The 16,221-nt window shown below is 29.0% G+C and overlaps 3 protein-coding genes across 3 annotated transcripts; 1 reads left to right on the forward strand and 2 right to left on the reverse strand.

Annotated features, from left to right (window-relative positions):
- Positions 1 to 6,767: 6,767 nt before the first annotated feature.
- On the forward strand, positions 6,768 to 8,038 carry LOC123267909 (derlin-1). Its single transcript, XM_044732800.1, has 2 exons — positions 6,768 to 7,398; positions 7,488 to 8,038. The coding sequence occupies exons 1-2, from the start codon at positions 6,960 to 6,962 to the stop codon at positions 7,802 to 7,804; spliced, it is 756 nt and encodes a 251-aa protein (XP_044588735.1). The 5' UTR covers positions 6,768 to 6,959; the 3' UTR covers positions 7,805 to 8,038.
- Positions 8,039 to 12,982: 4,944 nt separating this feature from the next.
- LOC123268196 lies at positions 12,983 to 14,053 on the reverse strand. Its single transcript, XM_044733123.1, has 2 exons — positions 13,869 to 14,053; positions 12,983 to 13,783 (listed from the first exon to the last, which is right to left on the reverse strand). Exons 1-2 carry the CDS (start codon positions 14,049 to 14,051, stop codon positions 13,136 to 13,138), a joined length of 831 nt encoding a protein of 276 aa, XP_044589058.1. The 5' UTR covers positions 14,052 to 14,053; the 3' UTR covers positions 12,983 to 13,135.
- Positions 14,054 to 14,186: 133 nt separating this feature from the next.
- On the reverse strand, positions 14,187 to 15,752 carry LOC123268192. Its single transcript, XM_044733110.1, has 2 exons — positions 14,743 to 15,752; positions 14,187 to 14,668 (listed from the first exon to the last, which is right to left on the reverse strand). Exons 1-2 carry the CDS (start codon positions 15,736 to 15,738, stop codon positions 14,408 to 14,410), a joined length of 1,257 nt encoding a protein of 418 aa, XP_044589045.1. The 5' UTR covers positions 15,739 to 15,752; the 3' UTR covers positions 14,187 to 14,407.
- Between the last annotated feature and the right edge of the window lie 469 nt (positions 15,753 to 16,221).

Raw genomic sequence — 16,221 nt, forward strand, 5'->3', positions numbered from 1 at the left:
ATTTTCTAATTATTAGTCTATCATTTTTGGTAAAATTTCTATCAAGTAAATCTGAATAAGTGAGATAAATCAAAATTTATTCAATTTTGACAAAAATTTTGACTTGAATAAAAAAAAAATTTGTTTTCGATTTTTTTGCAGTCGAAAATTCCCACGCTATTAACAATTAAAGTCTCTGTAACCAATAAATTTAAAACACATATATATCATTTTGTCTTATTTTTATTGGGGAAAATTGACGGAAACTCAATTCAAAGAATATCTTTGCTTCTGGATAACAGAAGCTGAATATAAAATTTGAAAAATATTTGAATCGATTGGGTTTATTTATTTAATTCTGAAAAATTGTTTTAGGCATGAAATTATCGCAACATTAGATGCCAGCAAGTTTTTGTAGTCTATCATCAAATTCCAGTGGGTTGAAACGAACATATTCTGATTTTGAGGATGAACTCCCTGTACCACCAAAAAAAAAAAAAAATCAATATTTTTTAAGATTTGATTCAACATTTTGTGGAAATTCAATGCTAGGTAAACTTCAATGATTAATATCTCAGAAAATATCGATCTTAGTGATTTGGTGCTAAGGACCTTTTTTGTAGAAAATTGAATTTCCTACAAAATTATCATTTACATTTTTTCTGTATGTCTTGTTGTTTATGAGATAATGAGTGAAAAAACAAGAATTCTATAAAAAATTTGGTTTGGCGGTCCGTACTACCCCGCCAGTATGTGTTACGACTTCGCGACAATGGACACTTTTGTAGAGCATTTAATTCTGAAAAAAACCCGTCCATGGTCAAAGCGATGCTATGAAATGCCACTGAGCTATAGAAATTTAAAAAAAAAAAATGAAAGTTCTCGTATAATTCAAATGGGAAATCTTCACACGCTGTGTAGGAGTACTTAATATTAATATTAAGGGCTCAAACTTTCAGGGAATTTTTTTGGGTGTATTTCCAACAAAATTTCGGGATGGAAGCGAAAAAAAAAAATAGTCGCAAAAAAAAAAAGCACCCTAATATATATATATTAATGATATATATATAATAATGAAGTCTTCAATGAGAAATTGCGTATAAAGCTTGTCACCACGCTGATATTTCCGGTGTTTGACTACTGTTGTGTAGGTTACTGTAACATTAGCAATAGTTTGCAGGTGCGGCTGCAGCGTAAAATGAACTCCTGTGTTCGCTATATTTTTAGGGTTTCAAGGGCTGAGCATATTACGCCGTACTTTAAGAGGCTGGGATGGTTGAAGTTGAGTGACAGGAGAAATTATTTCATGGCATGCCTTTTTTATAAAGAAATATGTATGGGCTACCGACAATTGTTCAGATGTAATTTGGAGTTTTTGCCGGTAGCTTTGCGGAGGGGTGATGTAAGGGAGGATTATTTACGCCTGCCTAGATCTAATTGTCGGATATTTGAGAACTCTTTTCTTATCCGCGGGATACGCATTTGGAATGCGCTACCCCCAGAAGTAACTAAAGCTGAAAATTATGAACTGTTCCGTAGTGCGTGCTATAATTATTATTTGCAAAAGTATTAATTTATGATATTGAGCTTTGATTGTCATTATTGTATGCTGCTGTGCCTTGAGTGATATTGAATGATATTAGTTTTGCTTAACTGTGCTATTACCAGGTTTTCTGGCAACTTGTCTCATATCTACCACGATTATAATTTATAATTTATAATTCACGTTATTATTTCATTATAATATGTTTATATTTTATTATTTTCAATTTATGTAATTACATGCTCTGTATTTTACACTGATTATAATGTATAATTATGATGGTCCTGAGGGAGCTAAGGCTCTAGGGTCAATAAAGTTTATTATCTATCTATATATGAGGGATTTCCACCTATGTATTGACTCATCACGATATTTCTGGAACCATCAGGGATAGAGACTTGAAATGTAATAGAAATATTTTTTTCGCCGAGTAGAGGTCAGCTCAGAATGGATTTTACGAAATTCCACCCACAAGAAGTGTTGCTCGGGCGTTAAAAATGAAAAATTTCCGTTTTTAAACTATAGCTCCTAAAGGCTCCAAATTTGGTAAGAATTTTTTATGTGTGATGTAGAAGTGATCTATCAGAAGATTTTATGACAACCTATCCCCAACAAGGATTGCGGGGGTGCGTGCTAACAATTAAAAATTTTTAATTTCCAAGCTATAGCTACTACAGAGAACTACAGAGATTAGAGCACTCGTCAAAGTTTTATTTTCAAAATTTCATCGCGAAAAAAAAATCATATTCCATTTACAAATAAATGCACTTTTAAGTATTCAGAAAAAGAACAACTGCTATTTTTTCAATTTGAAAAAATCGATTTCCTCGCTGAAATATCGATTGTCAAAATTTTCGATTGTCGGTTGTCGGCTAAGTTCACAGTCATAATATAATAACCTTGCAGTTTCTTTGGTACTTTTCTTATTCATTGTATAATTAATTATTCCTAGAAAATACTTATTGAAATTCATAAGCTTTTCGAATGACACGTAAATATTTTGAAATTTTTTTGTTCATGACATTTCTGTGATTGATTTAAAAAGTGGTATTATGGAGTCCCAGTCATTTTGACATTACTTAATTCCAAAAACTTTTTATTTTTTTAAATTTTTGAGTCGACGGCAATATTATATATATATATATATATATATATATATATATATATATATATATATATATAAGAATAAATAAAATAAATATGATTCAACAATCCACAGATTCGGTAGAATCTGGCGCCAAGTTCCGTTCAAATCTGCTGTAAACGGAGCGCCAGACTACCGACTGTGTTTACTGTAAGCAGAACGGTATTTTGAGGTTGCAAAATTTTATTTAATTCTACGGTACTTTTTTTCCTAAATTGTATATTATAACAGTAATTCATACTTTATTTGACTGTTATTAATTAATTATATTCACTTATAACAATTAATCTACTTGAAATTATTAAATTTAATCAGCACAAACTATAGCAACGCAAAAATTTCGATCCTGACTTTTTTCGATGGGCAAAGTGATCTGCCACAGACTAAATAATTCGAGAATGCATAGTAATCCTTCATTAGATGGAAAACTACAGTTAAAAATAGATATTTCACAGCTTGCATCTACACCCGCCAGGGTGCGCTAGAATTATTTTTACATAAACTGTAGTTTCAAGGGATAGTTTGCTATAAAAATGCAACCAACGCGAGACTTAAGTTGGTACCAATTGTAAATTTTTATTATAATTACAAAAAATACTAAAATCCGAACAAAAACAGTTTCACTGTAAAAAAATCGCGCCAAATCCACGTTCATAAGACTATTAAGAAAAAAAAATTTGTTTTTTTCTTTACAAAAATATATAAAGTAAAAAAATTAAAAAATCCAAGCAACCGATATGATTGCTTATGATTTTCGGAAAATAAAAAAAATTTTGTTATAAATTTAAAAATTAAGAAAAAAATTTTGGAACGTACTTGGTATGCGTCATTGTGTATTTCAATTTTTTTAAAGTCCTAGTAAATAGATTTTACGAATTTCATTAAAAGTAAAATATTTTGCAACCGCGCACACTAAATACGTTCAAAATTTTTTTTTTTAATTTTTAAATTTATAACAAAATTTTTTTTATTTTCCGAAAATCATAAGCAATCATATCGGTTACGTGGATTTTTTATTTTTACTTTATATATTTTTGTAAAGAAAAAAACAAATTTTTTTTTCTTAATAGTCTTATGAACGTGGATTTGGCGCGATTTTTTTACAGTGAAACTGTTTTTGTTCGGATCATATAAACAGTATCAAACATTATGCTAGAATAAGGAGCCATACTATAACTGATTTAATTTGAAATAAACAAATAAAATAGCATTAGATCAATATCTAAAAATTGCTTATAGAAAATTTTTAATTCGGAAAATGTCTGTTTTTTAACTTATTTTCTTAACAAAAATAAACTATAATAGTCTTAGATAAAGTTTTATCCTGAATTGGGAAACTGACCCATGAGTATTTAAAAAATCACCGCACTATTGTGAGGTAGTGTCACCTAAGTGCAACTAGTCACATCACAGTAGCATACGTCAAATACTATACCTCAGTTTGCATATTGTACATACATACAGTCGGCGACAAGTATTTCTCCCGTACACAATAACAAACGTGCACAAAATATCTCTATGTAAATAGCTTGTTATGCTTCCATCTAGTGGATGTTATTTTTATTTATTGAAAACTTTACTTACTGTAGTTCTTTCGCCCGGGAGTATTAAAATACTCCGTTTCAGCGCGGGAAAGGAATCATTTTAAATAAAAGAATTCTATTTAGACGTTATTTAATTTTGATCAAAATTATTTAGTTGGTTTCAATTTATTATTCGAGTTGACAAAATATTAAAAAGCTTCAAAATATAAAATTGAGGTTTACAATGACGTGATCTTAGCAATCTAAGCTCTCGGTGAGAAGTGTCGTTACATAGTTTTTCCGAAGAGCTTCAAACTCCGTTCTTCTCCACCATAACTTCCATACATAAATCCACTCTAAGGAATACATAAGCACACACATTTTCTACTACATATAAATGATCCTTATATACTAACATGTATTTTCTCTATATCTATATATATTTATTTCAGCCTATCGGCCTGAAAGTTAGACTTCACTAATATACACTTTTAGCAATACAGTCATTACGTTTATTTAACTATTTTTATTAATTTAACAGACCCTTTTAAAATCTATTTATAATAAAAATTAACTTATAATTAACTTGAAATTAAATTACAATAAAAATTATAATAAACTATAACATGAAAATATATATATTATATTGTTTATAATATGTTGGATTAATGTTTGAGTTTGACTAATTAATAACTTGAATTAAATATTATTTCTATTATTTTACAATCGGAATTTCTAATAAAATTATAAGTCAATTTAATCATTATCATGTATAAAAGAATCGACATTATCGTTTAATTATAAATTAAGTAATAATCAAATAATGATTCAATAATAAATTAATAGTAAATTAATTGAATAATAATTATTAATTATAAATTAAATACAAGATAATAATTATTAATCCACAGATTCGGTAGAATCTGGCGCCAAGTTCCGTTCAAATCCGTTGTAAACGGAGCGCCAGACTACCGAGTGTGTTTACTGTAAGCAGAACGGTATTTCGAGGTTGCAAAATTTTATTTAATTCTACGGTACTTCTTGTTCCTAAATTTTATATTATAACAGTAATTCATACTTTATTTTACTGATATCAATTAATTATATTCAATTATAACAATTAATCTACTTGAAATTATTAAATTTTATCAGCACAAACTATAGCAAGCTCAAAAATTTCGATCCTGACTTTTTTTCGATGTAAAAAGTGACATGCCACAGACTAAGTAATTCGAGAATGCATGGTGATAGTCCAATAGATGGGAAACTACAGTTAAAAAAATAAATTTCACAGCTTGCATCTACACCCGCCAGGGTGCGCTGCAATTATTTTTACATAAACTGTAGCTTCAAGGGGATAGTTTGCTATAAAAAATGCAACCAACTTGAGATTTAAGTTGGTACCAATTGCAAATTTTTATTATAATTACAAAAATACTGAAATCGAACGAAAACAGTTTCACTGTAAAAAATCGCGCCAAGTCCACGTTCATAAGACTATTAAGAAAAAAAATTTTATTTCTTTACAAAAGATATAAAATAAAAATAAAAATCAAGTAACCGATATGGTTGTATATGATTTTTGGACATTAAAAATTTTGTTGTAAATTTAAAAATTAAAAGAAACAATTTTGGAACGTACTTGGTGTGTGTCATTGTGTACTTCAATTTTTTTAAAAGTCCTAGTAGATAGATTTTAGGAATTTCATAAAAGTGAAATATTTCGTAACCACGCACACTAAATACGTTCCAAAATTGTTTCTTTTAATTTTTAAATTTACAACAAAATTTTTTTTTAATGTCCAAAAATCATATACAACCATATCGGTTACTTGGATTTTTTAATTTTTTATTTTATATCTTTTTGTAAAGAAATAAAAATTTTTTTTCTTAATAGTCTTATGAACGTGGACTTGGCGCGATTTTTTTACAGTGAAACTGTTTTCGTTCGGATTTTTGTTTAGTTACATATGGTTTTGTATTATTCTTTGTTACTTTAGAACAAGAGTCTATTGAATTTCACACGTGTCTTTTACGACTTTTCCTCATAGGGTTTTAAGTTACATGTGGCGAGAAATAGTCCTTGAATTATTCAAGTACTTTTTATGGGTTCTGAGAATTCGGTTACAATGTCCTTTTGTACCGAAATATGTTTTTTTATTTTACTTTATTTTCTTTTGTAAATAAAACAGAGTTAACTAAAAGATGTTCATGACAACTGGTAAGAGTAAAAGCATTAAATAAATGATTTGAATATTTACTTCGAATATAAAATTTAACTAATTTTAATCATTTAATATTTATTAATTTGAATATTTCATTTGAATTCGCGCTCTCATAATAGATAGCGCTCTAATAACAGGTAGCGTCACCTGCTGGATGCACTAGGTGCATTACACAGGTAAACCGTGATATAACATCACAACACACAATATTCAAACGAACCTAGCGGTTCCACCAAGAAGTAAAAATGAAGTGAAATCCATCTGCCACAAGCTCCGTTCTTAAAAGATACCATACACAACGGCTAAATGAACCTAGCGGTTCGAGCCACAAATTAAAAAGAGAAAAGAGAGAGATAACCCTACCTGACACATACACGTATCTACACGTTCGTCTCCTGATTTTCTTGTTGAAAAGAACCAGAAAGCATATAGTCAGTGTATAGATAACGCTTAATTATTTCATTACGATGGATATTTAATTATATTTCCAACATTATCGTTTAAATTTTTTAAATAATCAATAATAATTTGAATGAATAATCAAAATGTCAGATTTCCGAAACTGGGTTAATTCATTACCAATATTCACGAGATATTGGTTAATGCTGACTATTGGCTTATCATTAATTGGAAGATTTGGACTTGTCTCGTCGCAATTGTTGACATTACGCTATGATAATCTGATCCATAATTTTGAAATTTGGAGAGTAGTTACTAGTTTGTTTTATTATCCATTACATCAAGGTACAGGATTTCATTTTATGATTAATTGTTTTTTCCTCTACCGATATTCATTAAAACTTGAACAAGAGGAATTTATTGGAAGGCCGGCTGACTATTTTTTTATGCTCATCTTCAATTGGATGTGTTGCGTTGTGATTGGTTTAATTGTAAATCTTCCTTTGTTAATGGACCCCATGGTAATCAGCGTTTTATATGTTTGGTGTCAACTTAATCAGAATGTTATCGTCAATTTTTGGTTTGGTAAGTATTTATATTTCTTTGAGTAGAACTGATTCATTTCATTTAATTATTTCGTTTATTTTGTAATATATGAGAAATTTTACTTTTAGGTTCAAGATTTAAAGCAATGTACTTACCTTGGGTTTTATGCGGATTTAATTTGATTCTATCCGGTAATGGAGTATTGGAGCTTATAGGAATTTTAGTGGGAAATCTTTACTTTTTCCTTAAGTTTAAATATCCACACGAGTATGATGGTCCAGAATTGTTAAATACACCAAAAATTTTAGAAAAATACTTCCCAGTACAAAGAGTAAACATAGGAGGGTTCTCTGATAATAATGTAAATAACCGGGCTCAACTACAATTAAATAGGTATATTTTTGGTGGTCACAATTGGGGTCGAGGTCATGTTTTAGGGCAGTAACTATTCAAATTAAAAGTTGATAATATATTATATTTAATGTTAATAATACTAAGCTACAACAGCTTGATTGTACAGTGAAAGCTGTTAAAAGTTACTGTAGTTCTGTTTCAATTTCTCATAAAACGCTAACAAGAGCAAAAAAGACAACCTGGGTAATTTTTAACAGCTTTCACTGTATGTCACTTATTTTTTACGTTATTGAATAATGAAAAATAATTTTTTTCATTAACTTTTACTGTTCAAAAATATTTTATCAATTATATTTATGATCAGTTGAAAATTGAAAACAAGTGAGTTGAAAAACATTAATTGATTTTTATTTTGAGTCTAATTGCCTCATTAAGAAATTAATAATTCATCATTTTTTTTATTAAATATAATTATATAAACGAAATTGAATTTCTTAACATAAGAAACATGTAAAGTTCAATAATAAACATGACAACTAATATCCTTGCTTTGCAATTTATTTCTTATTATTTGTCTCCAAATGATCATTTTTAAATTTTACTCATTAATGATAGTCTTAGTTTTACAGAACGCTATTTATGTATATCGTTAAGTTTTTTCTGTTTTTAACACGAATCATAAATTTTTTTGTTCATAAGTATAATTTAACTTTTTAATTTTTAATTACAAGAACGTTATGCAGGAATATAATTATTTTATTTACTTTTGTCAGGGGAGATTATCATAAAACTAAAATCTTGAATAGAAAATTTTTATCAATTAAAATCATTATTCCTTCTTACAATATAGCCATAATGAAGTCATAGTTAAAATCAAATCAACAATTAAGATTTGAATTAATCCCGCATGGTATTAACTCTTCCCTCTGTTCACAAGGTAGCAGCATTATCAGTTTAGTGATCTGACTTTAGTTTTGTAACCTCATCAAGGTGCAATTTCATACTGACGCTTGACGCCGACTTTTAGCGTCAAACTTGATGAAAAACGCCATCTTACAGGAGAGCCTCAATTCAAGAGCGTCAAAAAGTCGCGTCAAGCGTCAGCAATATCTAGCGTCAACAAACATACATAACTAAGCGTCAAAAATTCACAACTATCGATTGTATGTTGTTATGTTTTATTATTATTAACCTCAATTACACAAACAACAATTAAATATAAAATAAAATAATAAATTTATTAGTGAGAAAGAGATAGTGATTAATAAAAACAGAAAGATGTCCGCAAATTATCAATATCAAATCTGGATCTACGAGTGTCAAAAATTGATTCAAGAAAGGAAAATTGCTGAAATGAGGAAAAAAAGAATTTTAGCTGCTCTGTTTTTAAACGAAGTAGGATTATTCAAAAGAAATTATACGAAGAAACGTTATTGGGTTCATCCTTTATTTAAATTACGGTACGATCACGGATTCAGTAAGGCTATATTTCCAACTCTTTTTATCATTTCCGGAAAAATTCGAAAATTATTTTCGAATGAATGTGGAACAATTCGAAGAATTATTATGTTTGGTTGGTCCTTTGATTAATAAACAAAATACTCTAAGAAAGTCTATTTCAGCAACAGCAAGACTTGCAATGACCCTGAGGTAATAATTATCTTATTCATCTCATATTAATCTCACTAGAAATGATATTCGCGCGCAAGCGCGCGCGTGCAAGTAATGCTTTAGTAAAGCTTTAGAGACCCGTAATCAAATCTTTTGTGCATTCACTTGTTTGATATTTACTAAAATAATGGATACTCCAAAAAATTATTCCCAAAAATAATCCTCCCAATAAAAATATATGAAAGTATTGAAGTTAGTTATAAGTCGAAATTCGCAAAAACCGGGCCACGATTTATCATTGGTTAAAATTAAGGCGCGCGCGTAGCGCACTGTTTAAATTTCTAGTGAGTATTTAAATAGGATTATCATTTTCGTAAACGTCTAGTAACACGAATCCTATGTACACTCATTATACCACTATCAGGAATGTTACGTGCAGATGAAATAATAGAAAACACGTCTATACATATTTCATATATTAGAGCATCACTTATTATAAGTTCAGTAACATTGGGGATAATGTAACTTCTCAAAGCTCGATCAAGGTGTGAAAAGATTTCCCATTAAATATACACGTAAAACTCGAGCTGTTTCCTTAAATTTTCACAGCTCAGCAGCATTTCATAGCATTATTTCAATCAAAGATAGGTTATTTTACTTAGAATTAAATGTTCCACAAAACTACCCATCGTGGCGTAATCGTAACTCACACTGGCGAGGGAGTATGGACCACCAAATCAAATTTTTTCATAAAATTTACGTTTTTCTGTCCTTTTCTCGTCACTTAGAAGAGCTACGAAAAACATTTGAATAACTAACTTGTAGTAAATTTGATTTTCTACAAAAAAGATCCCGAGCACTAAATTGCTAACATCAATATTTCAGGAGATATTACCATCTTAAATTTTTGTATAGTTTTAAATTTTTATCTACGACGACTTCCAAACAAAACTGTTGTTCTTTTATTATCTCTTATGACGTCTTTAACAAATTACTTCTTTTAAAAAATTAGGAGAATTACAGAAAATACGGGGTATTTTATTTGTCAAATTGATCACTTTTGAACTCGATCCTTTTTGATTCGGCTGAAAAATTTTTGTCCTTTCCTACACTACCAAAAACTGTTTTTAGGATTTTTAAAAATTTTTTACCCAACCCAACAATGAATGAATTTTTTAAAAATTGATCTTCCGGAAACGTATCATATAGAAAATTTTTGTTTTCAAATGTATTTTCCAAAAAAAAAAAAAAAAAAATACCAAAAAATTTTCAAAGGTCAACTTTCAGCGAAGCTATAGACTTAAAAAAATTTAATAAAATCGTTCCATCAATAATCTGCTATTTTTTAATATGAAAAAGCGTGCGAATGAACCTATTGACTTTGTAACAATACTTTTCCCCAAAATTTAACTAAATTCGACCGATGGCGGAGATATCGGCTGGGTAGGGTATTTTACGCTCGCCCTTTTAATATATAATAAAATTAACCCGGAAACCCCTCAGGCTGGGTTAATGCACATTTGGACGCCAGATAATTTTATCCAAAAATTACCAAAAATAATGAAAATTCCAGGGGCCGCGCCGGACAATCAATCAACGATTTAAACTAATGTGAATGAAAAGGTAAATCTCAAAGTAACTAAAGTCAAGGTCAAGATAGAATTTACAATTAGAAATAATAAATAATTAATTATAAAATAATATTTTATATTAACGAATTGAACTAGGAAGATGAGTCATAGGAAAATAATCCGGGAAGTAACTTACATAAAATAAATCGTTAATGAATCAGAAAATATTAACAAAAATAAATTATTTATTTATAAACGGTGTTACTTAAAACTAAATCTGCTTTCCAAATAACAGAGTAAATCCTTTATGGAACAAATATAATAGATTTCAAACAATTAAACCAATATAAACGATAATTTTAGATATTAGCTTTTCAATATTATTTACAAACGTAATAATAATTAATGTAAGTGTAATACTTTAACTAGTAATTGCTGGCCATTTCAGGGACCCACACGAGGCTTTCGGGATAGGTACAAGTATTCCCTTAAAATAACCCTTACTCGCTACGGGATCGACCCGATAAATCGATAGTGAATTTAATTAAACGATAAAAGAATAAATTATTTAAGCCAGGAGACAGCGGTGTGCGGATATTAATCGATCTCAACTTGTGAGTACTCACCAAAAAGGACACTCAACCCAAGGCACCAAATCCACACTCCCTACAATAGCGGAGGTCCCGCGTGTATACCTCACACCAAGCGGGCCACCGCGTGTCTGCTCAATTTTTGTCACCGTAAACCGTTCGAGGCCTCGTGTTCGACAAGGGCCTCTCTAGCCATTTTCCCTAATTCAATGAACTCTTTGCTCGCGATCGATATTGTAGGGCCTCACCCGTGCGAGTAAAGGCTACTATGATTTATCACTCATAGTAAAATTAGGTACTATATGACAATGATTTACGGCAATGCACCCAAATAATAATAATAATAATAAATTATAAATAATTCATTATAAATGTCTGAAATAAAGATAAAATTAATTCTTAAATTAATAACCATAATATTAGAAATTTCAAATATAAATAATACTAATAATATTAAATTCAATAAATAAATTAATAAATAAATATAAAATAATAAATTCAGAGACACACCGAGTGTGGATCTGTTGCCAAATTTAGGCGCAGGGAGGGACGCACACAGGGAATAAAAACCCTGTGACAACTTATTTCTTTTCTTTTAGTCTATGTTTCTCATTATCCTTTATGCTTTACGCTTAAAAATTTTTTGTTTTTTTTTTTTTCATTAATTAAATTAGAACTAAAAAAATATTTCCAAAAATTGCACTTATAGTTTTTCAAAAAAATCTTCCGTATGTAAAATTTTTCTTTTAATTTCCAAAAAGTGCATTTATCGTTTTTCGAAAAGATCTTCTAATTTTATTTTAATTTTTTAGTTGTAATTCTTTCAATGATTAAAATTGTCAGATGTCTGCTAATTTCATTTTCATACATGATGAACTATTTTTTTTATGAATAATATATGTATAAAAATTAATAAATGTTATGCTAAATAATAAAATTCTAATATTTCAAGAGGAAAAAAAACTTCATGATGGCTTCACCTATTAGAAAAAATTATAAATACTTTTCGTAAGTGGTAATATATGTAATATAGTACTTAAAATAATATAGGGACCCTACAACCCCACTACTTACTCCACCCGTACATGTGCGAAAAATTAACAATAAGAATAAAATTATTTTTATTTTTTGCTAAATTTAATCCGTTTTGGTTATATATATATATATATATATATATATATATATATATATATATATATATATATATATATATATATATATATATATTTTGGCAGTTAATTTATAAAAAGATAAACTTAAAATTTTTTATTCTTATGCAAACTTCACAAAACGTTTTCATTTACAATCACAATACAAGAAAGCGAGTAATAAATATAATTAAATTAAATAAAACTTTTCAAATTGATAAGAAATACTAGTATTTGAGTAATCACATGTATAAAAATAAAATGTTTGAGATAATAACATTTTATAGTAAATAGTTAGTCAATATATATTTACTAAATATTTTACATGTATGTAAACTAATAAGGCACATATCTCATACGTTAACCATAAGATTTTTAAAATTTAATAAGTCATGTTAATAATTTGGCATTTTTTCTAAACATTTTAATTTTTGTTCTAGCAGATTCGCGTCGCTTATTTTCCGAAGTAGCTAGAAAATGAGCCCTCATAATTATATAAGTATCAATAACTTTTTTGGTTATTTCTTTGGTATGTTCGCAGCATCCAACTATCTGTAGATTTTTTTTTTTTTGCCATTTCTGTATAAATATCATCTATTATATCTATGTTAATTTTAGATTTACTTATTACCCTCAGAACACATTCTTCCAGTTGCTTCGTCAATATAAATACTTCATTACTAGCATATAACAAACCACCGTATAAGTCCATTTTATTAACTACATCATTACGATTAAGTTCTTTCCCCTTATCTCTATCCATTTGCAGTGTTTCAATGCAGCGATTGCATTTAACTATTTTTTTAAACTTCCTAACAATATAACCAGCAATATAGGATTGTACTTCTTGACTAGTCACAGCTTCATTATAATCATGGTCCTCTTCGGAAGTAATACTTTGTTCCAATGGTAAATCACCATCTAATAAATCATCAAGTTTTTGTAGCCATAGTTCTCTGCATTCATTCGAAACTTTTAACGAATCTTTAGCTTCCATTAAGCTCTTAAGCAGCTCAGTACCAGTAACATTACAGCCTTTAGGGGGTCGTATAAGAGAAAAGCTAGAAAGTAGACGGTAAACCTGTCCAAACAGTTTTGGATCTGGGTGATCGTTACTACCGCAAGAAAACCGTATCACCGAAAAAAATCTCTGAAATGAAATACAAAATTTAATTTCTTATAAATATAACATTTTGTTAGATCTATATCATTGTACTTTTCAAAATTATATATACCTCTAGTGGGTCTTGGGAAAGAGTAGCAGTCATCAAATAGTCATAATCATTGTTTTCGTGCAGCATATCTAAAATCTCAAGGGTCGCTTTTAAAGTCACTTTTAAACCTAGTAAAGTACTCGGACTAATTGGTAATTTTTTTTTCATACTCTCCCACTCTTGCAAATACTTCAAAAATGACATAATTGCCTGAAAATAAAAAAAATATATTGTATTAAAAATTTCATTAAAAAGTTTATTTAATGAAATATATCTATTTTTTGTAGCTAGTGATATATTTTTAACAGTATAATAAATAAACAATAAAGATTATCCATTTGTGAACCATTCAGGTTGATGAAATATTTTACATATATTCCATACTAACTGTAACGAATACAAATAATATTGTACATCTGCACATCGTATCGTTTGCATAAGTAAATTCACAAATTCTCATGTGATTTACTGTATTTGGTATCAATCCTGTAGTCATAAGTAACAAATATTAATATATCACAAACGATGTGATAGTATATCGTACTAGTAATAAGAAAATATTACGGAAGTGAAATGGTTAGATTCAAAAAAGTTTTTGAATTCAACTTGCAAACCAGAAATAATAGACATAATAATACACTTACTTTTCTTTGTCGACAATCTTTTGCTTTATACAGAGCATCTCTCGGTGTACGAGAAGACATAGTTTGAATAAGATTATGCATAACATCTATCAATTTTTGAGTTGAAATAGAATCCTTTAGTTCACTACATGTCCTTTGATAGTGTGCCATTGCAACTGAAATTTCATGACCAAAAATCTGTAAGTACACAAATAATATAAAATAAAAATTCTTTAAAAGCAGTATTTTACAGCAATTATTATAAAACTAACTTGAGTAGCAAGAGGTACGTTCATTTGTTGGTAGCCTTTTGGGTTCAAATGAGTTGGTGTCAATTTATATGCAATTTTCAAATTTGGCTGCAAATAATTTTCTTCCATTAACACAGCTTCCCAATGTTGTTTTTTAACTAGTCCGTAAGGCGTCTCAAATTCTTTCACCTTTTCATTAATTGTACCATTTCTGAAGCATTTTATTAAGTGGTGAAAATCAGATAACATCCACAATTTTCGACTACTATCATACGGGTGTTCACAACTTACACGGCTTTCGTTAATGCCAAAAAATTTCCAAACTGCGCGATTCCAAGTAGCACCATCTGATACCACTGCATCTACTTTTAGTCTACTGTTTTCCATCAAAAGAATACACTCCAACATAAGCTGTCGCAGTGGCACACTAGTACAAGCATTTCTTGAGAGAAAGCAACCAAGTGTTTGTGCCCACCGTCCTCGAAAGGGTACAAACATAAAAACTAGTGCGTGATCAGCAGGCATATTTTTTTCGTTATGTAGAGTATGTTTTCCCAAGTCAACAAAACCGCTATACTTCATTAATAGTGAATCAAATGTTACATTCTCACATAGTTTAATTTCGTCAACCAATATAACACCGCGTCTTTCTGATTCTTTCATCGATTGACATCTTTCTTTTAGGCAATTGAACGTTGAAGGCTGAAATCCGTATGCCGAGCAGCTTATTTTCCGCACAAATTTGTTTAAAGTTTCCAACGATGGAAGTGGTAAAATGTTCCGTTGGCGAATAAACTGATACGTGTTTCTATTTTTTAACCTTATAAGTAAGCACTCATATATCCATTCCAAAGTGTACCGCCTGCCATGGGAATTAGATTTTTTAGCTGCTTCAAAACATGACGATACGACAATTTTATATTCTTCTGGTAATTGTTGAATCTCTCTTTCAACAATGACTTTGGATTTTTTGGCACACTCTGATTTGGCTAAAAAAATTTTTTGTTTTAATTGCATTTTCTGAAAGGAAAAAATCATTAATTATATTAAAAAAAGGTATATAACGTTAATATTTCATTACCATTTCTTTGAACATTTTGAAAAAAACCAATTTAAATAATAGAATCGTTCTTTTTGAACTTAAAGATGTTCAAAAAGTCTGATCCACTCGTATTAACGAAAGTTTCAATAACAATAATGCCTAATAGCTAATTGGTTGAATCAAATCTTAAAATCTTAAAATTATTGAAATTAACAATATTATTATTTTTTGCTTAAACAAATGTAAATATTATTATTCTTTACATACTTATATTATTCTATTCTTACTCTGTTAAATTTATGTACTTTTTTTTTGTAATTGCCATTTGGCCTGAGCCTTGGCATCAAATGAACAGAATATAACCTAATCTATTAGTGATTCTCCATATAAATATGGAATTAAAATAATTTATAGTTGGCTATTTCGGTATGTTTAATTAAATTATTTTTTTTACAATT

This window comes from Cotesia glomerata, linkage group LG1 (assembly GCF_020080835.1).
Source record: "Cotesia glomerata isolate CgM1 linkage group LG1, MPM_Cglom_v2.3, whole genome shotgun sequence".
Taxonomy (NCBI): domain Eukaryota; kingdom Metazoa; phylum Arthropoda; class Insecta; order Hymenoptera; family Braconidae; genus Cotesia; species Cotesia glomerata.